At 36.0% G+C, this 26186-nt stretch overlaps 2 protein-coding genes across 5 annotated transcripts; one reads left to right on the top strand and one right to left on the bottom strand.

Annotated features, from left to right (window-relative positions):
* The first annotated feature begins 719 nt into the window (after nt 1–719).
* Nucleotides 720–2938, top strand: LOC121263127. Of its 2 annotated transcripts, none has more exons than XM_041165926.1 (3): nt 720–884; nt 2024–2422; nt 2534–2938. In XM_041165926.1, exons 1-3 carry the CDS (start codon nt 822–824, stop codon nt 2705–2707), a joined length of 636 nt encoding a protein of 211 aa, XP_041021860.1. In that variant the 5' UTR covers nt 720–821; the 3' UTR covers nt 2708–2938. The 2 variants fall into 2 exon arrangements, with proteins under 2 accessions (XP_041021860.1, XP_041021859.1); XM_041165925.1 differs by having other exon boundaries at nt 2516–2938.
* A 236-nt stretch (nt 2939–3174) lies between these two features.
* LOC121262847 (CSC1-like protein RXW8) lies at nt 3175–20803 on the bottom strand. Of its 3 annotated transcripts, XM_041165500.1 has the most exons (12): nt 20320–20801; nt 16769–17186; nt 15729–15875; nt 14639–14702; nt 14331–14540; nt 13182–13367; nt 11075–11373; nt 5768–6044; nt 5004–5282; nt 3937–4170; nt 3637–3814; nt 3175–3552 (listed from the first exon to the last, which is right to left on the bottom strand). In XM_041165500.1, exons 2-12 carry the CDS (start codon nt 17047–17049, stop codon nt 3482–3484), a joined length of 2226 nt encoding a protein of 741 aa, XP_041021434.1. In that variant the 5' UTR covers nt 17050–17186; nt 20320–20801; the 3' UTR covers nt 3175–3481. The 3 variants fall into 3 exon arrangements, with proteins under 3 accessions (XP_041021434.1, XP_041021433.1, XP_041021432.1); XM_041165499.1 differs by having other exon boundaries at nt 3175–3814; nt 20263–20803; XM_041165498.1 differs by having other exon boundaries at nt 3175–3814; nt 20320–20803.
* Nucleotides 20804–26186: the final 5383 nt, after the last annotated feature.

Raw genomic sequence — 26186 nt, 5'->3', positions numbered from 1 at the left:
CAACCTAACTACTTTCATAATAAAAAAAAGTAAATTAAAATGTAACACTTTAGACAAAGTGATTAGGAATTAATGATCAAATTCAGAATAATGAACAAAATTTCTCTAAATAAAAAAGAAAAAAATAGACCTGTTATTTTTTAAACTTGCTACAAGTTCATTGAAACACATGATTTTCATCGTCAAATTCTATTCATTTGTGAGTTTCTTCAGAGGATATGTTTATTATGGTTTTACTAATCGGCCTATCAGACACATCTTATTTAATGATGAAGTTGTACGTCTTTCCGTCAACCATTATAAGTTAAACCTCTTTAACTAGTTATACATCACCGATCGAAAAATTGAGTAACGTTACTATATTTTATTCTAAGTTTTATTATCTTTAGTCACGATTAATTAGTATATTTTAAGTGAATTTAAATGTCTATTACGTAAAATTATCAAATCAATGGGTAATACTTAAATAAAAATAGCATTTCTCAAACAAATTAATAGATGTTTTCCATCCATGGCTCCACATAATAAATAGCGTTTAATTTTTCAAAAAGAACGAATAAATAGCTTTCGAGCAGGACTTTTTTGTTTTTCTCATTCATTTGGGCCCAAGCACACATTGTGAAGTGTCCTACACTGTAATTTGGGCCGTCTCTGGTTCTCAGGGCCTCGTACTTTACTAAGGTGATGATTAGGCCCACTTTCCTGAAAAAAGAGAATCTTGCTGAGTAAATGCTGACCCGAAGGATTTGGTGCTAAACCCTAGAGAAGCGAGATAGAACGCTTGCCAGCGAGTGATGAGGAAGAAACGGAGCTGAGAAACGATGGCAATGGCATCAATCGCGCTTCCAGCTTTCGCATTACTGCCTTCAACTCCGAAATTTCGTGTACGGTCTTTTCGGGTTATCCCTCCTTTGTGGAAACGTTTGTGTGTGTCTGGGTTTGTGTGGTTTACTTCTTATTCTTGTTATTTTCGGGTTGCATATGACCCTTTTGGAACTCGAGCTAAAACTTTATGCACTTATTTCCATGAGCATAAAATTCCCTATTTACTTACAATCCAAGAGTTTGAAGTTCGAGTCTGAGCTGCGCTTTGTCACTTCTCACACATTCGCATTCTGTTAGTTTTGGCTTGAAGTTACATACTACTCAATTCAACATTTAGTTGTAATATGCATATGGATTATGTTCATAAATTTTGACCGTTAACAATGCTGGAAATTGGGGTTCAGAATTTTCTAGAGAAATTTTTGGTTGATAGCATAATGGCTTTTGTTCTGGGTTTCTATGACGCCAGAATGTACAAGTGAATAGGTATCTTTGAAGACTGGTACATTTGACTGTTAATGAAAAATCAAACATGGGCTGCAAATAGAGAAAGGGTAATCAGTCGTACATGGAAATGCTTCAATGGCACAGCTTAATCGCTTTATAAGTTCAAATGTCTCGCTACCTTTGGTATTCTTGCTGTAATTTCCGGGAAGTATTTTTCTTTTCTGGAATAATTGCTGCACATTAGAAATTTTGAGTAACAAAGGATGCAGACTGTAGTAGCTTTAAGTTCATGGATTAACTTGAACATAATGAATAATATGAGTCTTAGCTCCCTTTGGTGGGCTTGTTCAGCTCATCGAGAATTTTGTTACTTTGCAGCGTTGCTCTTTTTTCTTGAATGGTCAGAAAAGTGGTCATCATTATTATTTTCATGCATGAGTAGAAAAGCAGCTGCATCCTTCCGTTCAGATCATAGTTGGCTGCGATTTCTTTTTTGGATCCTTCCAAATCGATGTTCACTTTCATATTATTATTTCTTGATCTATCAGCCAAGTGTTAGTGATTTTCCCTTTTCTCATCTATATTGGTAGCAACACAGTCAAATTTCCTTGCACACTTGACTCAGAATATACTTAACATTGCGTGTTGTGCAACTTAATTTAAAGGGTTGCCACCAAGATTGTGATCCCCAAATAATAATATGCTTTCTCCATCAGTATCATAATGGAAATTTCACATTAAGCATGTTCAGGACCAACCCTGTCAACAAAGGTGCTTGAGACTGCATGGACATCACCAACTCTCTCCCACATGCTCTATGAAAGTGTCCATGGCAGAATTTGGTGAACCAAATAAGGTCAAGATGCAGATCAATGTTGCGAGGGAGAAGTTGTGGGAAGCCACTCCTGACTCGGTTAAAGAAATTCCATGGAAGAAAGCAGAGAAAATACTGCTTGAGCGACTGCTTCTTCTGGGACAGAACACATTAAAGTGGACTCTTGTCATTTTCTTTATTTTTAGCTCCTTATACGATGTCATATTTTCCATCTCAAGAAACCAAGAACTGATAATTCCATGTGGTCTGTTTGTTGGCTGCTTGATGACTAACTTCTTGAAAGAGATATCAAATGAACTGTTTCGCAACTCAGAGGTGTGTTTTGCGGTGCATTCTTCTCCTTTGTTTACCAGTCTCTTTATCTGCAAATGAATTGAGTTGATATCTGTTTTGCTGAATCTGCGCATGATGCGATTGCTGCAACAGGAGCAAGGTTTGAACTGGCAGCTTGTGGGCATCGGATGCTTCTTTGTTCTTTTGAAGTTTCTCTCTGGAAGTTTAGTGTTACCAGCAAGGTTGTTTCTTTTTCACTTTGCAAATGGTGGGTTAATGCAACTTTTGTGGCTGTGGAGAAGCTTACCAGAAGAGAGAGAGAAATGAAAGTACCACTGCTGTGAGTACATTAAAGAGCTTAATTCAGAAGCTCATATAACAAAATATTTTAGGGCCGTTTCTGTACCAACCATTTGAGTTTGATTTGTTCTGATATTTTTGCCTTGAGAACTGGCTTGGACCCTTTGTAATACTGGCTGATGTTTTTGCACATTTATCAGCTGGGATTGTGCAGTAATTTCAGAAGAAGTAAAGCATTTTATGGTACTTCATTTTTCCTACCCAAGCTACTTTTTTTCCTTTTTTGGTAGCAGCCAAAGCTACGATTAACCACGCACATTATTTTATTATAAAATTAATTTTTCTGCATCACTTCTCGATTCGTAAAATATCTCAAATGCTAAAGTCCCATCCTAAAATTATAAGGTTGCCAAATTCATTTAGTTTGTCGTTCTCGCGTTGTTTAATCAAATGTCGAATCCATTTAGTTTTGTTTAGCATTGCATTACATTAGATACTCGGTTATCTTTGAACTTTATCATAATTTTACACAATTTGTATAAAGCTGTAGTCACAACGGTACAAGGTGGTATTTTCGTTTTCTATAACAACGTAACGAAACTTCATGTTTATAAGGTAAAAGATGTAGAAAACAAAGAACCGATTTCTATGCTTGTTGAACTACGCATTTCCCGACCAGAGTCCCCAGCAGCAGCACCTTTACCGTACAAGGCTTCCTAAAATATATATTTTCTTTGGCGCTTGTTCATGATGGATAAAACTGACATTAACATGGATTATGAACAAAACAATGAGCCCAATTTACTTCTTGCTGGTTTCTGCTATATCCAAATCGCAACTAGATGACCCGTTTAATTGGTTTGCTTCCTTTCCTGAAAAGAGAAGCAAAGACAGCCACCCAATTATTTCTTTGATTCCAGGTAGTGGGAGTCTCCCAAGCATTGGGTGAATCAAACCTGGGTTCAGTTTCTCCGGATCCGGAATGCTCTTCCCGTCATCGTGATGATTCAAGCATTCAGATCTACGCAACTCATGAGGTGTTTCTGTGAACTGACAATATGCGGACTGTAACTTTTGATAAATCTCTTCCATCCTCCCACACTGCTCATCTTTTTGATCCATCTCAATAAAAACCTATAAACAATCCAACCATCAGGCTTGAAATTTATCTTTTGTTTCAGAATTATCGAAATAAGTTCGATGGAAGGGGAAAAAAAAAAAAAACTGTTGAGAGAGGGTCCAATTAAAATTGCTACCTCTGCAGGAACCATCTTAAATATTGGAAGAAATCTCCGCCTACAGTACTCGTGAAATAGAAGAGTGCAGATAATCAATGGAATGGTAAAACCCGAAGCCACAGGCGATCGTTTGATTCCAAAGACCCCAAGCGCGATAATTTGAGACAACAACAATGAAAAAATTGTTGTGTTGTGGGCAATAGGCCAGTACTGTCCCTCGCTTTCATATTTTGGAACATATACATTGAGAATCTGAAAAAAAGTAAACAACATCATTTCAAATGATGGGATCAGATCAAAATCTCCAGTCAAACAAACAAAAAAGAGAGAATATTGAGAAAGAGAAAAATAATATTATAGGAACAATATATTTTCTTGTTGGAATACCCTGCTGTACCCTATTATGACCAGTCTATCATATAAAAGCATCAGTTACATACCTCAGGTGGAATCCATCGCCTGAGATTTTTATCAGACAATCAAGATGTTTTGCATTTGGATCAATTATGAAGAATCATCACATAAATCTTTACAGTCTCATTTGCATTTGGATGAAGCATATGTATTCCTCATCCCCAAAAAAATAAAGAGAACAAAAAATAAAGACTATTTCCTTGGCAGGTTTTATACAGAGAATGAAGGGGATTTCTTTTCATACATATCCCTTCAAAATAATTCCAAATACACACTGATTTCAATTCAAACATCTTCAAATTCTCTGTTTGGGTTTACAGAGAATTTTTTCTTGCTGTGTAGGCACATAAAAAGCAAAAAGGCAACTTCCATTTTCCAAGTAAGAGGGAGATGCTAAGAACATATTGCTAGAAACCTATGACTAACTTGGGATAAGAAAGCTGGCTGGATATGTACATAACAAACAGAACTACATGAGTTTACAACTCTGTATTCAAACACATTATGTAACTACAATGGAGAATGGAAGAACAAGCTCTGCATTGTGGAAAAAAAATATGATCAATCACTAATTAAAGGACTAGGCTAAAACTAAATACATTCAAGCAGCATATACAAACAGTAATCGCAAGTAACATCAAAACAGGTGAAAGACAAGATAAGGCACTCACCTGGTTTTTATACACAAGGTAAGCAAGTGAAAAGTAAATCAGCAAGAAGGGCAACATTAAGGGTGCCAAGATGGAACATGTGAAACCAAGGAATCCAAATAAGAGGACTCGTGGGACTTCTGTATGGTAGGGAAAAGAGAAAGTGCAATTGGACGAATCATCCTTGATTCTGAGTACGAATCTCTTGACTAGATTGCAGAAAAGAGCAAGAAATTGCATCACTTCACACGACAAACTTGCCCAACCAGATGTTAAAACATAAGTCATGAAGAAGCTAGCCTGCAACAATTTGAAAACCAAAATCACAGTAATAAGTTATTGAAAAAACTTCTACATTTCCACAAGAGAAGAATACAGGTTTTCCCCAATTTCTCTACTAGTTGGAATTTCCAGTTATCATGGCAGGAATTTCATCTCTATGTCCGTCTCCACAAATAATAATTTTTTTCCCACAGGATCATGATGTCTTCTACAGGATTGCAGCTCTCTTTATTTCATGAAAATCTAATAACCAAAGAAAGGACTTAAAATAGAAAGAAACCGATCATGAGGGATTATTTCACAAATAAAATTCTCATTTGTAAAGCCTTATTCAATCAATAATTGAAAATTAATATTACTCAAAACTTGCATCACTTCACATGACATAATTTAATATTCATGTTAGAAAAACAGAAAAACTGAATGAATGGTATACTCTGCATAGGGTAGCATAATCAGAGACAGGTAAATAGCAAATTAACAAGGGAATCAAAGAACACTACCTGCCTCGGCACAGCTTTGGCAAGTTGTGCAGGTATGTCTTTTACACTAGAAAAGAAGCTCAATTGGCTAATAACAGATCCCGTAAAAACGTTAACGAAAAATACATTCCAGATTGTGAAGTATAGGACTTTGCAGCATGCACTCCTTTTCCTCCCACTACGGGAAATAGACCCCTCCACAGCTGAAAATAGCATCATGGTTGGTGGAACTGTATACAGGGCTAAAATCAAAATCACACTTGGAAGATAACCTGTTACCAGCTGATTCATAAATTTCCTGCACCAGGCAAGGGATAAATTTACTTGAAAAAAAGTACATTTCTTACAGGGAATATAAAACCTAGCGACTTTTCCAAAATTCAGTTCATACAATATGATACCTCATACTGAGTATAAGTGGTGTATGAGATACCATATTGCTTGGAATGGAGAAATTCTAGCACTTTATAATGATTCCATTGAACTTCAATTATACCGTTGACTAGTCCTATTGTAGTATGGGCCCAGATGTGACAGCCTCCCTTAGTGCATTATAAATGGTATCAGAGCCAATCCCAACAAGAAATGTGAGAATTGAAGCATGCCACCTATGATGGAATGAACCCCAACAAGAATGTCCAAAATTTAAGGAAGAGAAACTGTGATGTCCCTTACTGAGTAAGTATTAAGTGGTGTAAACAATGAGTCGGTGGTGCTGAAAAAAAAAAACCTGTAAACCGGACCTGACCGAACCGATGGGTTTGGTCCGGTACCGAGTTTGTTCAGTCCAGTACCACTTTCATTTTTTTCAAAACCGGTCAAAATCGATCCAGTTCCAGTTTTCCTTTTTCTAACACTGGACCGGACCGGTTCATATATATATATATTAATTTTTTTATATTGTATAAAATATTTTTTATATTATATATAATTTTTATATATAATATATGTAATTATATATAAAATAATTTTGTATTATACGATAAATTACTAATTAATATAATATTAAATTTTAAAATCTTATATAAATAACTATATATTATCACTATAGTCTATTGTATTAATACTTATACTAATACTATATCACTATATATTATAATATACTATAATATATCACTATAGTTTATAATACAATTATAATATATATTATAATATACTACAATATATTATCATTATATTATTATATACTATAATATATATACTATATTATATATACTATATAATATACCGGAAAAAGGGAACCGAATTGAACCGAAACCAGTAAAATCGGAAATACCGATTTAGGGGTATAATCAGTGCGGTATCGGTTCTTCAAATCTCAAAACCGGTATATACCGATTCGATTCTAAAATATATCCAAAACCAGACCGAACTAGACCGGTTACACCCCTTTAGGATCCCATAATGCTCAGTAGGGAGTTCTTGAGCTTTATAATAATTCCAAGAGGCACGAATTGTACCATTGACAAGGCTTTTTGGAGTATGGACCTAGATGTGGCTTGGGGCTCTTGCATAGAGCACTACATACAATGCCATCAACCGTACCTTTTGAATCAATGGCTTTTCAATTATTTCATACACATAGCTACTACTCTAGATCATATCGAGGTGAGAAAAAAAAAAAAAAAAACCTATAGAAATTTAATAATTCAAGAAAAAGAATTATGAGCAAGAAGTGCGTCACAGGGATGGATGATTATTAACTTCATCAAATTTCTTCACAATTCTCACAAAAGCCTTTATATGTATATGACAAGATCTGTGAAATCCTGATGGAAATAAGTTGGACAGCTATTTAGCAATTTTATTCATATGTCTAAGTATGATAAGAAAGTGGACTGAGAAAGATAAAATGTCATTATCACACTAAACCATCAATGCTAGGTTATCTTTCAAAGCTACCACTAAAGTTCCATTTATTAGGAGGGGATGGCAGAGTTTCGAAAATCATATCCGTTTTGTGGCTGGAGAAGGCACCAGAATCAGGTTTTTGCATGATGTTTGGTGTGGAGATTGCGCTCTTGATAGGGCCTTTCCAGCTCTCTATCGCATCGCAGCCAACAGGGATGCTTCTGTGGCAGATAGGGTAGTTTCTCATGGTTCTCACTAGTGGAATATCCTATTTAATAAGGATATTCATGATTGGGAATTGCACACCGTTTCAAAATTTTTCAGGTTGATATACTCCACGAGAAACACTATAGCACAGGGGGATAGGATGTCGTGGAGGTCCAATGGCAGCAAGAAGTGTACAGTCAAGGAGTATTACAAAATATTGGCATCACAAGGTAATGGTCCCTTCCCTTGGAAGAATATTTGGAGGTCTCGTGCGCCTTCTAAAGTAGCTTTTTTTGTATGGACTGCTGGTCTTGGGAAGATTTTGACCACGGACAACTTGAGGAAGGGGGGGCTCATTGTGATGGATTGGTACTACTTGCATAAAAAGCAAGAAGAATCGGTGGATCACTTATTATTGCATTGTGAGGTGACAAGAGTGCTGTGGGATGAGATCTTTAGAAGAGTTGATATCACTTGGGTAATGTCATTGAGGGTGGTTGATTTACTAGCTTGTTGGAAGGAGATTTAAGGCTGTCCTCAAGTGGCGACAATGTGGAAGATGATGCCGTTGTGCATTATGTGGTGTACTTGGATGGAAATGAATGAGCGATGCTTTGAAGATAGGGAGCGCACAATGGCAGAGGTTTAAAATTTTTTTATACACACATTATTGCTTTGTTTTTCAGCCATTGTCCTTAAGGGGGACAATGCTCATGACTTCCTGTCTTTAATCTATCGTTCCTAGAATGTATTTAGGGTCATTTTGTATACCTCATGTGTACACGGGCTATGCCTATTTCATTCGTATCAATAAAATTTACCTTTTACTTAAAAAAAAGAAAAAAAAAAGAAGGTTGCAATTGCCCATGGCAAATTATGGTTCATTGGCCATATGCTAATGCTTTAAAATTAACATTATTCGATTATGAACATCTATATTCTATCATGAATCTATATGCTAGTGTATGTTGTGTATCTTCCAACAAATTAGAATTCCCTGACTTGTCCAAAAGAAAAGCCCTATAATCTTACATCTCCAGTTCATAAAGTGAATGTGTTTATTAACACTTCTTATCCACACAACACCAAATAACGAAAGACTGAGGTGGTTTTGTGGAGTGGTGAGGGATTGGTGGGCTTCCTATTTCTTTCACGATACCCCCAGTTTTATTGTGGATGGTAAACTCAAAACCCTTAAGCTGGATCTAAAGAAGTGGAACATTGAGGTCTTTAGACACACGGATGAGCAAAAAAGTCTTCTTTGTGAGCTGCATTCTCTAAAAGTTGGGGAGGTCACCGAGGAGTCCTAGTTGAGAAAGATTGAGGTGGTGTCTGAGTTAAAAAAGGTTTTTTTTATGGAAGAAATTTCTTGGAGACAAAAATCAAGGAGGACATGGTTGAAGGAGGGCGACAAATGTACTAAGTTCTTCCACCAGATGGCAAATTCCCACAAGCGCAATAATGTGATTGAGGTGATCCAATAAGGTAACACGGTGCACCAATATGCAGCAAGTTGGTTGGAGAGACCATTTGAGGAAGCCGGAGTGCAGAGGTGGTGAGTGGTATGTGCAAAGATAAAGCCCCGGGCCTGGATGGATTTTCTTTGGCCTTCTTTCAAGAGTGCTAGGATATAGTGAAGGATGACATGATGCAGGTTTTTCATGAGTTTCATCTTTGTCACAAGTTTGAGAAGTCCCTTAATGCTACCTTCATTGCCCTCATCCCGAAGATAGAGGGGGCAATTGAGTTGAAAGATTTCCGTCCTATTAGTTTGGTAGGCGGGATTTATAAAATCATTTCAAAGGGTGTTAGCAAATCATATGAGCTTGGTGATGGAAAAAAGTATCTCCAAATCTCAAAACGCTTTTGTAAGGAGTAAGCAAATTTTGGATTCAGTTTTAATAGCAAATGAGTGTTTGGACAGTCGGTTGAGGGATGGCGTTCTGGGAGTCCTTTGCAAGTTGGATATGGAGAAGGCCTACGACCACATGTGCTAGGATTTTTTGCTATATATGTTGAGAAGATGTGGCTTCAGGGATAGGTGGTGTGGATGGATCAAACATTGTGTTTTGACCGCTCGGTTTTCTGTTTTAGTTAATGGCCAACATTGTGGATTTTTTCAGAGTTCGAGGGGGGTTGGTGTTCCAAGGAGGGTATAGGGTCTTATGGTGTGAGTCTTTGGAAATTTATTAGAAATGGGTGGAAGGTGTTTGCAACACACATCATTTTTGAGTTGGAGAAGGCACAAGAAATAGGTTCTGGTTTGATGAATGGTGTGGTGAGAGAGCTCTATTTTCTGTTTTTCTAGCTGTTTTCAGATTGGCTGGAAATCAGCAGGCCGATGTCTCAAATGTGCTGTGTCAAGCCATTGGTACAGTGCATTGGAATATGATCTTTTCTACAAATGTGCAGGAATGAGAAGTTGAGGAGATAGCAGGTTTTTTCAGCTTGCTTTATTCCAAGAGGATACGAGGTAATGGGAGTGATAGAATGTTGTGGAAACCTTTAGGGAGTAAAAAATTCTGTTAAATCTTTCTATAAGGTGCTGACAAATTATCAGCCCATTGCGTTTCCATGGAAGGGTATTTGGAGAGTTCCTGTGCCTCCCAAAGTTGCATTTTTTACTTGGACAGCAACTTTAGGAAAGATTTTGATGGCTGACAATTTAAGGAAACGGGAGATGATCGTAATGGAGTGATGTTATATGTGTAAGAACAATGGTGAATCGATTGACCACCTTTTTCTATATTGTGAGGTGGCAAGGGAGTTATGGGATGGCATATTTAGTAGAGCCGGGTTGACTTGGGTTATGCCCAAGAGTGTGGTGGAGCTCCTGGCATGTTGGAATAGGCATCATTATAGCCCTCAACTGGCTGCGACGTGGAGGATGGCTCCTTGTGCTTATTGTGGTGTATATGGATGGAAAGAAATGAGAGGTGCTTCAACAACAAGGAGAGAGCTATGGGGGAATTATGGAATTTTTTTGTACTTTCTTTAGTTCAATTGCTTTCTGCTATAGTTTTAAAGGGAGGGAATGTTCATGAGTTTTTGCTATCTTTTCAGCTTTCTAGAATGTAACTAGGTGTCTATTTTGTATACTTCTTGTGTACATGGGCTTTGCCTACCTTTGTTCGATCAATGAAATTTCTTACTTATCAAAAAAAAAACACCAAAAAATGAAACATTCAAATGAATTCTAAGGATAACAAATAAACACAGTCATCATCACAATGTTTACCCCTTTTCTGAGTTATCGCAACATATACTTACTTCTTTAAGAGTCCTCTCAAAAATGGAAATGTTTGTTGTAGCTGATCTAGCTGAGTCAAGCCTTGTACAAATGTTACGGGAATAAGAAACACCAGCACAAAGGCAATGGAAGCCACAAGAGTTCCTATCTTTCGGATCCAAAGTTGTCTATATGGTATACAAAGGTTTGACCAATAAACATCATGTGGCTCTGGAGCCAAGACTGACACCCATAACATGGGATTTGAAGATTGAAGAACCTCTGCAGTAGTAACAGCAGCATAGCGAGTCTTGAAGAAAACAACAGCTGCAGCACACTCCTGTATGGAAGATCAACATGCTTTAGGCTACTAGTGACAATTTGTATACCTTAACGAGAAATGAAAATGTAACAGGTGAAGAAGTAATAGTACAACGAGAGAGAGAGAGAGAGAGAGAGAGAGAGAGAGAGAGAGAGAGAGAATAGGAAGAAGAAGAAGAATGGCCTTTTTGTAACTGGTACAATGACTAAACTGCAATGAGTTTAAAGCAAATGGAGGTGTCATACAAATCCAGTTTCAAGTATACCACCACAAACCATGTCTGCAAATCAAACCTAGACAAACTAAATAACACTATATCTCAATGTATTCTAATGTTTAAGCAAACAATTTCATCACACTTCACCTACACCATCCTGTCACTCTCCCACGCCCACAAAATGCATGTACAGCAAGCATTATTTTGATCCCAAACCATATAACTGAGTGAAGAACACATAATAATGCATTGTGACACTATATAAGAAAGATAGACAGGAACAAAAGAGAAAATAAATTAACCTGATGGTGATCCGGCAAAAGCCAGATCCTCCGGGAAGATCTAGATAAAATCTTAACCTAAAGGATTTATTTGTAGGTGAGGTGGTGGCTTAAAAGGTCCCAAACCTAAAAGATTTATTTGCAAGTGAAGTAGGGCGCTTTATTTGCAAGTGAAGTAGGGCGCCTTAAAATAATCAAAGCTCCCACTAACAGTTCATATCTGAGCACTCTTTGACAGGTTATGAGAACCAAACATCAACTTTCTTATTTCCACTTTTTAATTGGATATGTTATGAAAATACAAAATCAAATTTATAAACCATTTTTCAATAAGTGAGTTCATTTTTCAAAAAAGGCACAGGAACAATCCAAGCACACAACTTAAATAAGAAAAAGAAAATAATCAAAACTAAACATTATCGTAGCAAATCACCATATATCATAGTGCAACATATGAAAGACGAGTAGAATCAGGATTTTTGTAGGGGGGAAATAATTTTAAAAAAGAGAGAGAGAGAGAGAACTTCAAGACTTGGCAAATACAATTCCTTCCAAGTGTCCAAAAGCAGTCAAACTGAATTACTAAATTATTTCCAAGAAAAAAAGAAAGCCCTGGAAGCAACTTTTCACATATTTAGACTAACGTTTTTCTCCGTTAAAAATCACATATTGCAACTATTCTGAAAAATTGATCAACCCAAAAGTACTTGCTTATCTTGGAAAAAGCTAGACAGGTAACTAGAGAAGCTTAAATTGCAACATTGGACATTCCATGCTTTAAAAAATAAAATAACCAAATTATAACAATCCAAGGAAAGTTTAAGCCACACCTGGACCTAATACTCCAAAAGAACTAATCAATTATAAATTGGAGCTACTTGAAGCTTATAGCAACAACTTCTCCATACCAGGTAATATGAGAACTCATTCACCACCCACTCACATCAAATCCAGGGTATTAAAATCCCCCTGAAATCTATGACATCCTCGTTAAGCCATTTAATTGAAAGTAACACAGCCCAACTCCCATAATTTGGCTAAGTTGGCTCTCATACCATTTTTAAGGACTCAAAGAAAGCTCGAGCTACACATAGGTTTATAATCCAAAAGAACTAATGAATGTTATAATTAGAGTTCTTTGAAATCATTATAAATCGCAAGAGCTTCTCCCTCGCATGTAATGTGGGATTTAATTCACGATTCTTTCATACTAGATCCAAAGCTTACAAAGATGGAGAGAAGAAGTCAAACATGAATTACTTTTATGCACATAAATACCAAAACACACAGAAGTCAAATACTAAAATCAGTTCATGCCAAGATTTGACCTTTCTTATAGTAGCCAAATCCAAATCACCAAAGCCAGTTTTCCCGCTAATATCATCCGTCTCACGAGAAACTATCTCAAAAGATTTTGTAGGTCCTCCACAAAGACCTCGTGGCATAAAACTTGGCTGGCAGTTCTGTTCATGAGCAGCCACCTTAAAAGTCATGTACATCCTCTCTGCATCAGTCTGCAAATATTGAACAGATCTTAGAGGTCCAAAAAAACAAGATAATAAGGCACTCAAAACATTTTTTATTTCACAGCAGTCAACCAAATTTAACTCAGAACAACAATGCAGCAAAGGCCCCTCTTTGACCATCATAGTGAATATGTCATACAAAGCCTCAGATACAAATTTAGTCGCATAGCAATAGAGAGAAATATGGAAGCATCTAAATTAAGCATACTATGACTGATGCCTTAGAAGACGAGAAGCTGACAGGAATCAACTGCACAACATGCAAGTTTAGAAAATCAGTGGCAATGGTCTGATGCAATAATTCAAGTACTGATCAATGTTATTGCCCAGATAAACTAGAATGATCAAGTAATGCATGAGGACGCATTATTCACTTCAATCACAGAGTAACATCCATTCATCATTTGGTGCTAAAAAAAGGTCAGTACAAATCACAACACTAATCGTGTCCACATGATACTATGACTCATGATATCGTTGAATTTCTTATAGTATAGAATGGCACATTAATTATGAATCATAGCAAAACATTAACCGAAATCATTAGCACTCTCACACTGAAAGAAAGATGTGGTGCTTGATTACTAAAAAAAGAGGTAGTAGACTCCCTTGGATTTGCAAATTGGTTTTCTGAAAATAATGATAAAAAGGGGATATTCCATCCAAAAAGCATCAACTATGCTGACTGATATAAATGAGTGCTTGGGAAAGAAAAAAGAAAATTGGGCATTCCAATTTCTATTTTTGTTATAAGAAAAACATGAGCGTGCATTCACCTTAAACAATATAAGAGTTTGAGACTCAAGCATATGATATACAGATGTTAGCATGGTAACCAAAATGAAGATTTAATAAGCCAGGAGGAAATCGATTCACGGACATGCAAATCTAACATATTAAAAGAAGTGCGTCTATGTGTGGCTGGTTATAAATAATCAATTGCTCATTTACCATCAGTTTCTGTACTCTACCAGACCGATACACCATTTGGTGTGACAAATAGCTTGATGAATGATACTTTGTGAAAAATTTATTCACTGTTTCACTGTAAGTTTCATGTGAGCACCGGGGGATAGAACGAACAAGAACCGTAAAATGACTTGGATTTGGAGGAGCTCCAGTGATATGTTTTAGTCTCATCTTAGTGATGCTCTTGTACTCCTATAATAAATATAGAAGATTTGTCAAGAAAGTTACTAGAACCTTGAACAAAAGATAAGCTATACAAAGCAGATGCTACAGAAGAATTAAATCCTTACAAAGTAAAGGAGTATGCAAGCAGAACAGGTTATAATGTATAATGCGAGACAATGAGTCCAAAGCCTGAAAAAAAAAAAAGGGATAAAAAGAGAGAAATCAATTTACAGCAGTCTTATAACAAAAACTAATTATTTCGATAGCAAAGGTGATTAAATGTGGGACAACTGAAAAGCGATAATTAATACCAGATCAAGGTTATAAACTGCTTGAGTAGACTTCTACTCGAACAAATTAAAAAAGGAAGAGATGGCATTTTCCTTTTGGAGCATTGTATGCATGCCTAATAGGTAAGCATCTAAACACATGTTAAAAAGAAAAAATAGAGCAGATAGTTCTTTAATATAACAAAGATCTGGGATGAACATGAGTATAGAAATATTCATGAATAGTGGTGAAAAAAAAAATTAGAGGTTTAGGGCTTGTTTGGGGAGTGAGATGAGATGAGAATTTTGTGAATAGTAGTAAGATAGTTTGTGAATAGTAGTGAGATAGTCTGAGTTGAGTATTTTTTGGGTTTTGGGAAAGGAGAGAGAAAAAGTTGAATAAAAAATATTATAAAATTAAAATATTGTAATAATATAGTTTTATAATATTATTTTTATTTTGGGATTTGAAAAAGTTGAAATTGTTTTTATTTTTTATTTGAAAGTTTGAAAAAGTTGTAATGATTAATTTAAAAATTTTGTATTTGAATTATGTTTGGGAATAAGATGAGATGAGATCAAATGAGAATTTTGTGTCTCATATAAGGCCCCAAACCTGCAGACTAATAAGTGGTAAGACCCATTGAGAATATGTTTAAATATGAGTTTTTTTTTAGTTTTTATAGTGAGTGTAAAAAAAGATTTACAATTATGTTTTAAAAAACTAAAACCAAAAATCCACAGCCAGCCCGTAGTGGCCAGCCTGGCCACCTAAGGCCACCATGGGACGGCCCAAATCGGCGCTCGTGGTGGCTACCACCATGGGGTGGCCGTTCTTACTCTTTTTTGTTTTAATCAAAAATATTATTAAGGAGGCGGCTTTTTGGGAATAAAGTCTTTAGATGTCAAAACCCCCTCTAAACCATCAACAGAAAATATCTCATACCACTTTGAACCTTCTTTAACATTCGCAATAGTAAAAACTTCCAGCGACTCTAAAGGGATCCGCTTGTGACGCATTTCTTGCCCATGATAACTCACTGGAAGTAATAGAAAAAAGCAGATGACAACAGCAACAGAAAAGATTCTAATGCTGCAGAAAATTAATTAGCGTTAGTAAGTTTCAATTGAAAAACAAGCAGTTTCTACAAACATGGAAATGAGACTGAAAGCAAACCATAGATACATGAAAAGAGAGACCAATTTCAGAGCATGTAGTTTGAAATATAACTAAAAGCCTATTGCTTAAAGAATCTATGGCATGTACTTAAAAGGACAGATTGGTGCAAAATAATTAGGAGTGCTAAGAGTTGCCTCCACAACAATTGAATTATGAGAATGGACATTTAACAAGAGGAGTTCAATAAACAAAAACAACATCTAAAATTTATATCATTAGATACATAGATTATGATATATTGTAAATAAAACCCTGTGAACCCTACATCCACCAAGTTCAAGTAGCATTCCCAGTGTGCTTAGACTGTCTACTACAGTAGACTTCCCCAATTTATTACAAAAAAGAAGACATGCACCAAATATCTAACAGGCCCTCGGTCTCAGCTTCATCATCCAGATAAGGGGCACAAAACCACATATAAATTATTAATATGTGAAGCATGCACTTAATTGACCTAGAAACCTCATCCAACTCAAGTAAAGATATTTATATTATAGACAGTTCCTTTTACTTTTCAATTTTACTTACCAAAAATATTATAGACAAGTAAAAATGAATTGATAAAATGTCCAAAAAAAGTGAAAGAAAGTTGATCTTATGCAAAAAGCTTCACAACAAAAAGAGAGATGAAAAGAACAGAATAACAATAATCCACACATCAAACCATCAAGTAAAACCAACTATAACATCTTTCCAAGACATCCACCTTCAGAAATTCGTACAATCTCATTACATTTTTCACCAAACAAATAATAAGGCACAAATTCACCTTGATTGTCAACAAGTTTTGGGTAGTAGGCAATCACCTGAAAACAACCATCCTTAGAAACACCGCAGCATCCATGCCTCCAATGGCCAATATTTCCTCTTCAGTTGTTTCCCAAGCTTTCACTATCCAACTAGGAGAAGGAACAAACCTCTCAAAGCTGAAAGGATCACTAGGTCTTGAGCACACTGACACAAGCCTTCGTCCAAAGTACACGCCTACATTGCTTGGTTGTTTTCTCAATACGGAATAAAGTGATAAAAGAACAACACACACGCCTATATTAATTCCTGCAGAAGTTAAAAGCGCAGAAATGTTCATCTCCGTTCAATATGTTGGTAAGCTTCAAGCGTCCTATCACTTGAGGAGAGGAATATAGGATGTCAACAGGATTTCCATGGGCAGAAAGCATGCAGTTGTCTTCACTTCTGTGGAAAAGCAGCTTTACTTGACCTGAGCTGCAAAACTTACATATCAGTCTTTATTTTCTGCTTAGTGAAAAACTTAACATGTCTTGAATTCTGAACAATGGTACAAATATTGGACTCAGGTCAGTTTCTGTTGAAGCATATGCAAAAGCAAAGAATTAACTTCACTTCAACCTTAAGAATAAGCAACAAGATACCAAAGCAGAGCATAAGTTTTTTAAGTAATCAAAACTTTTTATTAAAAAAGCGTAGCCCAAAAACACAAGAAGTATACAAGAGAACCGCCTAACTAGAAATAAGAAAAGGCAGCAAGAAAATATGAACCTTGGCCCATTAAAATCTAGAGAAGATGCACAAATAAAAGGGGTATTGAAAACAAAAGTTTTAAGCTCCTCCATCTTCCACTCACGATCTTCAAAATTTTCATCATTCGTTTCTTTCCAAATAAACCACACCATATAGATATAGGCCATCCGTCGTTGCCTGCAATTTATGCGCTACCATGGAACCTGCTCCAGTTGAAAAAAGGGCCTACTAGTCTTATCGGCATAACCCAAGCCACCCCAACTCGACAGAAAATAAGTCTTTCCACAGGGCATTGTCAAACCCACAATGGAGTAAAAGGCAGCCTACAGAAGTATTGCTCTTTCTACACATATAGTACCAATTTATTACAAGGATATTAGAATTCCGTAGGCTATACATGTCAGTATCTTCATTAATGAGGCTGTCCAAGAAAAAAAAAAATGCTCTCAAAGGCGTCACAGTCAACCAAATACTCTTCTTCCATGGGAGACAGCTACAATCCTTAGGTATAAGGGCTGCAGAGAAAGATCAAATAGAAAACTTCCCTTTCAGGGAAGACTCACAAAAAATCTTATCTACACCTCCAAGATAATCTAGTAAAGTACAAGAGTTGAAGATTTTAAGAAAGTATCAACCTCCTCATCATGAGCCGCTCTGAAAAAAAAACATTCAACTAAGGGGAGCCACTTACAAACTCTAATAAATCAACAATTTGAAGCCTTCACCACGCATGCAATACTATACATCTATGAGAAAGCTTCCTTGAGAACCCTGTTACCACACCACAAGTCTTGTCGGAATCTAGTTCTAGAGCTATCAAACACCTTGAGTCTAGCATGACTAGAAAAAAATCCATCCTTTTCTCCTGATAGTTTTTCCATAACCCACCCCAAATACAATCAATTTAGAATCCACTACAGCTTTCCACAAGGCCTTCCCCCTCCATTGGTAACGCCAAAACCACTACCCTATAAGTGCAAAATTGAACAAAAGCACGTTTTGAACTCACAAATCTCCCTAAAAAATATGAAAGCCCGCCTTGGCCCAGTTTAGTTAGTAAAATTTGGACTCTTCACCTAAGCCGATTCATAAAAAGTCACACTGTAGCTTATCTATTCAATTAGCAACGCTAGTGTGAAAGCGAAACAATAACATAAAAGATAGAGCCGAATTAGGTCACTTGATCAAGGTGATCCTACCACCTTTAGACAAATACATCATCTAATAATCAGCCAATCGACACTCACTTTTCTCCATTACTACACCATCCTGAAAAGACAAAAGAGAACCTATAAAGAGGTTCCCAAACAGAGGCCAAGATATTTCACAGACAGATAAAACCTTGCACCCCAATATGGTAGCCAAACTTCCCACACACCACCTACTCTTTATAATATTCCAATGGGGTTCCAATTATATCATTGACTAGTCCTTTTGGAGTACAGACCATGTGGCTTGAGCCTTCCACTGGGGCATTATATTATCAAAAACATTTCCCACGATAACCAATCGCTCTAACTTAGCCAAATTTACTTTCAACCTAGAAACAAATCCAAAGCATAAAAGAAAGGCCCTCAAAAAACAGAGGTGATTGTTTGCCCCCCAAAATATCCAAGTATTATTAGCAAATAAAAGATGCGAAACACCAAGATTACTAGCTCCCATATAGAAGCTTGAGAGAGAACCTCTGTCAACAATAGCTGATAACATTTTTTCTTAACCTCCGTAACAATAACAAAAGATAACATAAACAACATCACCATGTCTCAAACCACGATAGCTACTAAAGAAGCCAATAGGAGTCTTATTCACCAATACAAAAAATAAAAGAAAAAAAAAACCTGCATCTCCCAAGCAAAGAATAAATGAACTCCCACTTAACATGATCATAGGCCTTCTCAATATTTAATTTGCAGAGGACTCCAGGCTCACTTGAACTGAGCCTACTATTCAGACTGTAAGAAAGCACAGCAGAAAAATACCTCAAGCTCAGCTTATAAAATTGCTCCACAAGTTTATCTAGATTGACAAATCCCAAGCGTTTCCTCTTAGTGGCGAAGTGTACTACGTAGTATAAAACTAGAGTAACACTTAAAAAATCCACAGCCTAAATATCTTATTAAGAGAGAACAAAAGAGAGAGAGCTTTTGTGTATTTTAGATGATGCCAAAACCAAACTGAGGGGGACTATTTATAGTCCACCAACACACGGGCCAGCCATTACACTGCAATCAAATTGCAAACGTTGCAAGCTGCAATGTAACGTATGGCATTAAGCCATCCGTTACAAGTCAAGTATACGTTACTCTGAGCATGAAGGGAGGGGGTCAGCCCACGTGGGCGCCCCTCCTGCCCTCCTGCTAACACAGACAATCAAAGCAAAACAAACACACATTTAGCAAACGAATTTTGTGCCTCCGGATGAAAGTCGCACAAGAGTATAAATAGCAGGATTACTAATGTCAATGATCCCCAATAATGTTTTCTAAACACAGCAAAAATAATATACGAACATCTCGCTTTGGGGCTAACCTACACAAAAAATGGCTTTTTTACACAGTAATTTTATTATGAAGCATGATTTTTATCATTCCATCATCTATAATTAAAAAAACTGCACATAACAATCTTTTTTTCCTGAGTTCGCATATTACAACTTAGCCCATGCAAGAATCCAGGAGAAAGTAAACCCATAATCGTGAGGGAAAAGTATAGTGCATGCAAAAACCTTAAAACAACACATAACTGATGTTAAACATTATCGACGCAATAAATTTGAACAAACTATGTGTACACGTACATAGGAAAATAGTGGAATTGAGCAAAAAGTTTCAGAAACAAGTAGAAAAAAGAAAACCTGCTCGGATCTTTGATTGAAAAAAGGAACAAGAACTCGTCAGTTATGCGAGAATTCCGAGCGATCAAATTCCCGAAAGGTAAAAACTACGAGTGCACCAAACGGTCTTCAAAGAAGCATAAAAGAACCGAACAAATAAAGACTGTGAACGCGTCAAAACTCGTACACCATTGCGGCTTTTCACTTCGACTTCACAACAACAAAGATCTGGATTTGATATGACTGGGAAGGAAGGAAATCCGAAACCCGGAGTCCTTGATCATCAAAAGGAGAAGAAAAAATGGGAAGTAAAAAAAGCCGCTGATCTTCGGACACAACACGCAAAGGGCAATGTAAATGTCCTTGTCTGAGTGAGTTTCAAGAGAATCGAGGGAAAAAAATCCGTGATTAGAGGGAACGCCACGTCCCGTGCGAGTATAAATTCCCAAAGACACCGGCACGTGGCCAAAACAAGGAGCAGCGTCCAACTCCGGAAGTTCTTCATCAATGGTCCCGCCTTCCGCCGTTCCGCGGATACGATTTCATCCTTATAATTTTTTTAAATTTTTATATAAAATATAATAAAATTTTAATTATTTAAAATTTTAAAATAATAATATTTTATTTAACTTATAACATAGATTTAGATACACAAATCTATTTCATTTCATCTCATATTATCATTATAATTTTTTTAAATTCTCATACAAAAATATAATAAATAATTTAATTTTTCTAAATCTCAAAATAAAAATAATACTATAAAATTATATTTAATAATATTTTATTTAACTTCCAACAAAACATATATATCTCATTTAAATCCTCTATCCAAACCAACCCTCATTTAAAACCACCTTATTTATCTTCCCATCCAAACAGAACATAACCGTATTCACGCGTTATCAGGTATTCAAGCGTCCTCGTTGTAAATTGTAATCATAATTATTATTAAATTCCAGAAGATAAATGTTTTTTATAAGTGAAAATCATAAGATTTAAGTTTAGAACGAATATTATTTTCAATTAATAATGCTCCCATGAACAATCTTTATGATATGGTTCGGGTATAACGTTATTCTTATTTTGAAATATTTAATAATTTTATTTTTTTTCGATTCAAAAAATAATAATAATAATAATAATTTTATTTTTTATAATTGTCTGATCAAATTATATAACTTATTTAATGAGAGAAAAATACAATACCGAGTATTTATATAGAGTCCATATTATTAAGAAATCTTCTCATTATACCGTTCACGTGATTTGATATATTAATTGGAATAATTATTTATAAGTCAATGTGAAATTATTGTAGAGTTAGTATATTCTCAAAGTCAGTTTACGAAACACATAATCCATGTAACTTAAATGATCAACTTGATTTGAAATTACTTTAGAGTTATTATTTATAAACTTTATTTTTTACGCATCCTACACAATGTTGATATGGAAGCTTTTCATTATAAGTGATACCTGCATCACCCGTGCGAGCAGGCTCGATTCCTCCCACACATGAGTGTCGGGGGACGAGTTGGGCCACCGGACCCTAGGCCACCCCTTTGGGTGGGTGTGTAACACCTGGCCAGCACCAAGCTCAAGCTAAGCCGTAATTTATAAAATTTTTTAGATTATTATTTATGGGAAGCTCATTCGATATTTATTAAATAATTTTTTAATAGATTACAGGCCCAAAATATTATAATGACAGGATTATGATTTTTATTGAATTGGATAATTAAGTTAAATCTCATTTATTATTTATGGACCAAGTGAGCTATAAATAATTAAAAATTGACCCAATAAATTCTTCTAAAGGCTCGGAGATATTATTAGAGGATGGATTTATTTTAGACATGAAGATTAAGGCTGATTTAAATATTTGTGTTCAATTTCAAATAGATTAGGGTTACAATTCTAGAGTCTCCTTCTCATTAAAATTCGTAAATCGACTATTTATATATATTATATATATATATATATATTCAACCCATGCATCGTGGTTGGATCTTATTCTTCCTCAAAACCTAGTTTAGTTTTCTAGTTACTTCACCCACGTTCACCGCACCATGCATGTTCCTTTCCCCACCACGTTCACGACAACAGTCTCATATATATAGATATATATTCACGTATAAGCAAGTTGTTCATTAGTTTTACAAACTAGGATTGCCGCACCTTCCTCATAGGTTTCAAAAAACTGAGCTCCGACCAAAAGGCAGCAGGACGTTGCTGTCAGCCAGCAGCAAAACAAGTGAGCCTCAAGATAACACCACCCAAAGCCACCTCAATACCCTTCTTGCACACCACCCCCACTTGCCGAGACCACCCTTACATGACGGCCGTCACTAGCCCCACTGCCAAGCCACGTGAATTTGGCAACCACCATGACTCTCTCCCATAAACCGCAGCCACCCATGCACAACGGCAACAAGTCGCAGATTGCACCGTTGACCTTCACGTCTAGGAAGCAACCGATAAGCCACCTTAACATGCACTCAAGCCTCCGCCCCACACCACCGTCGGAAGAGTCATCGTCGCCCAACATTGTCTGCTCTTTCGACATCCAAGAGTCGCCATAGTGATCACCTCTGCAAGCCCTCACTCCTCCATGCTTCAAACACCATTAGCCAACAACATCGAAGACCCACATTAACGAAGACTAAGCCGAGAGCCATCTTCCACACCAACAGCCTCTCCTTCACGGCCAATCACCCAATCGACACTACCCAGTTCCTTCAAGCATCAACGCTAACGGCATGCCCTGTTTTCCTCAACAAAAAACAAACAAAAACAAAGCAAGTTGGTGCTCCAACAGCCACCCACACACGTCCCCATAACCGTCACATGACCATTGTAGGCCACGGACGTAGCCAACCACAAGATTACACAGAGAAGCCAACCACCACGAAAGTCCAGTCCTCCTCCGCCCTTCTCAGCTATCTTCTTGGTAAAACTCACTCTCTTTCTCTAAGTCTCGATATCTCCCTCGAGTTAATAGTTTCTCTCTCCCTCCAGTATCTCTCTCTCTCATCACTATATCCTTCCCTTTTTACAGTGCCATGCCGCCACTCCCAACTGCGCCGCTATCGTCATCCACCCAATGTCACTCCGATCCGCCGTCGTGAGTTTCCCTCACGGTGAGCTTGTTTCCATCACATAATATTATGGTTTTCATCTCAAAAATAGTTTTTGCAAAGTTCAACATGCAGATGCATTTTATGCTTATTTCCTAAAATGCCTTTTCCTTTAGGTGGGTTTTATATCAAGTTTAAATTTTGTTATTTGTAAGGGTTTTAGTTTTTAAATTTATAACTTATAAAGAAAATAAATAAATATTTGAAGTATATTATTAGTAATAATATATTTTTAAAATATAAATTTTAGAAGTACATAGTAAGTTCAAAATTTCATTTTGAACCCTTTAAAGATAGTCTAATTAATCTATTTTTATTAAATGAAATTTTACTTTCCTATTTTAATCAATTTTATTATAATTTTGTTAAGAGAATTTTTAAACTAGAGATTTATTTTATGTGGCATAGTTGTAATTAGTAAAAATATTGGTATACATTTTTAGAAATAATTTAGAGTTTAATAGCCAGAGAAATTAAGTGGATATTGAGGAATTTGAGAAGTGATAGTATGTTAGGTTTTGAGAAATTAAAGTAGGTTAATTTTAGCATTTTAGGTTAAGTATTGAAATACGTGTTCGATGAAAAATTTACAAAGATTACATGACTATTTTTTTTAATAGGCGACGATTAATAATTGCTTGACATTATTGTGAAAAAATTTTGAAAAACTAAAATATCCAAGTAAGCGGGGTTCCTATACTAGATTTGCATAAAAAGAAAAAATGAGCTGAAGTTAGTTTGTAAAATGTGCATGTTATGTTTTAAAAGAAAATGTGAAAATAACCTCAGTTATATGTTCTGCATTCACTCGTGAAATATGTATGAAAAAGAAAAATACTTTTTGACATTAATAGTGCAGACACGAGCAATATTTGACATGTTTTTGAAATGTGCAAAATAGTGAATATTAAATCTGAGAATTTTTGCACATGTTATACGAAAATGATATGAATATATTCACCATTTTCTTTGATATGATGTGCATCTGAAAAACCTTTGGCATGACTTTCTTTTTCTATTCTGATTTTGATTCTGGTTCTAATATGATACTTCTGATTCTGTTATATGATTGATATCAACACTTCTGATATGATATGAGTGCACCCACTTTGTAAGCAAATAAGTTTTTTCTTGTATTTTTTTTATGTGTGCACACTCGGAGTTCTGAGAATAAATAAGGGAAAGTTTCACAATATGATATTGTCTGGTTTGGCCACCAATGATAGCACAACCCTATCATGAGGATTAAACATGGTATATGATATGATATGGTGATATGATACGATACGATACGATATGTTATGATAAGATAAAGATGTTTAGTCATGTTAAGCCAAATAGTCTTTTGAATATGAATAGTTTGAAACTTGCTCTGATTTTCTAATAGCATGTTTTTGAGATCTGCATATAAAAATGAAATGTTTTGTTTCTGCATACCGAATTTTCTGAAAATGCTCATATTTACATGATAGTATATGTTATCTGCTTACTAAGTTGTTGATGACTCATCACTTATCTCTACAATATTTTTCAGATATTTTTTAGTGTTCAGTTGAGGATCAAGAGTATAAAGTATGTGTAAGGCTACATGAGTATAGTGGATTAAGTATAAAGATGATACTTGGGTTATTGGAGATTTTATTCAATAGTTTTGTTTTCTATGTCGACCGGATATTTTGAAGGATTGATGTTAATTTTGAGATTTTGTGGTGTTTAGATTAATCATATAGTAGATTTGAAACAGCAAGTGTTAATCTTATGTGTGTCATCGAAAATTGTGGAGTCTATGGGTACGTTTGGGTAGTGAGAATACCTGAGAAGTGTTGAGAATGTTTGTGAATAGTTATGAGTAGAGATTGGAGTGAGTTTGTGGGTCCCATTGAGAGTATTTTGAGTTGTTTGGATGTGTGAAGTATGTTGAGTTGCTGACTTTTGGATATGTAGTGGAAAAATGTGTGGCTCCCATAAATATTATAGTTATTTTATTTTTAGTAATAAATATTATAGTGATTTTATTTTTAATAATAAATATTATAGTGATTTTATTATAGTGATTTTATTTTTATATATAATAGTGATAAATATTTTAATGATTTTATTTTTAATTTATATATAATAGTGATAAATATTATAATAATTTTATTTTTATATATATTAGTGATAAATATTATAATGAATTTTTTTTATATATATCAGTGATAAATATTATAGTGATTTTTTTTTTCTTTTCTCATTTTCTCTCTCTCCTCTGGCCCGATTCACCCCACGCCTGAAATGGGTTTTGAGCCCAGCCCGGTGCCGCCCCTTCTCACTGCCACCACCGACGACTCCCCCTCACGCCGGCGACTCCCCCAGCCACCGCCAATCTCCCCCACGCGCAGCGTTACGTCCCTTGCGGTAACCCAACCGAAATGGGTGAAACCCATTTCCATCTCCCTCTCCGTCGCACACATGCAAACTACCCTCTCCCTCCAACCTCTCCGTCAACCACCTTTGACTATTTTTGGGGAAGAATGTGTGTGAAGGGTGCGAAGAGAAAGGGAGAGAGAGAGAAGGGTGCGAAGAGAGAGGGAGGGAGGGAGAAGGGTGCGTGCAAAGAGAGAGGGAGGGAGAAGGGTGCGTGCGAAGAGAGAGAGAGGGAGAGCGAAGACTGCGAAGAGAGAGGGAGGGAGAGAGAAGTCTCTGGGCCGTACGAGAATAGGGTGCGAAGAGCATTTGGATGTAAAATACTTCTCATCCGTACAAGAA

The sequence above is a fragment of the Juglans microcarpa x Juglans regia genome, chromosome 4S, assembly GCF_004785595.1.
Source record: "Juglans microcarpa x Juglans regia isolate MS1-56 chromosome 4S, Jm3101_v1.0, whole genome shotgun sequence".
NCBI lineage: Eukaryota > Viridiplantae > Streptophyta > Magnoliopsida > Fagales > Juglandaceae > Juglans > Juglans microcarpa x Juglans regia.
The sequence above is the reverse complement of the archived record's forward strand: the minus strand, read 5'-3'. Positions and strand labels throughout refer to the sequence as shown.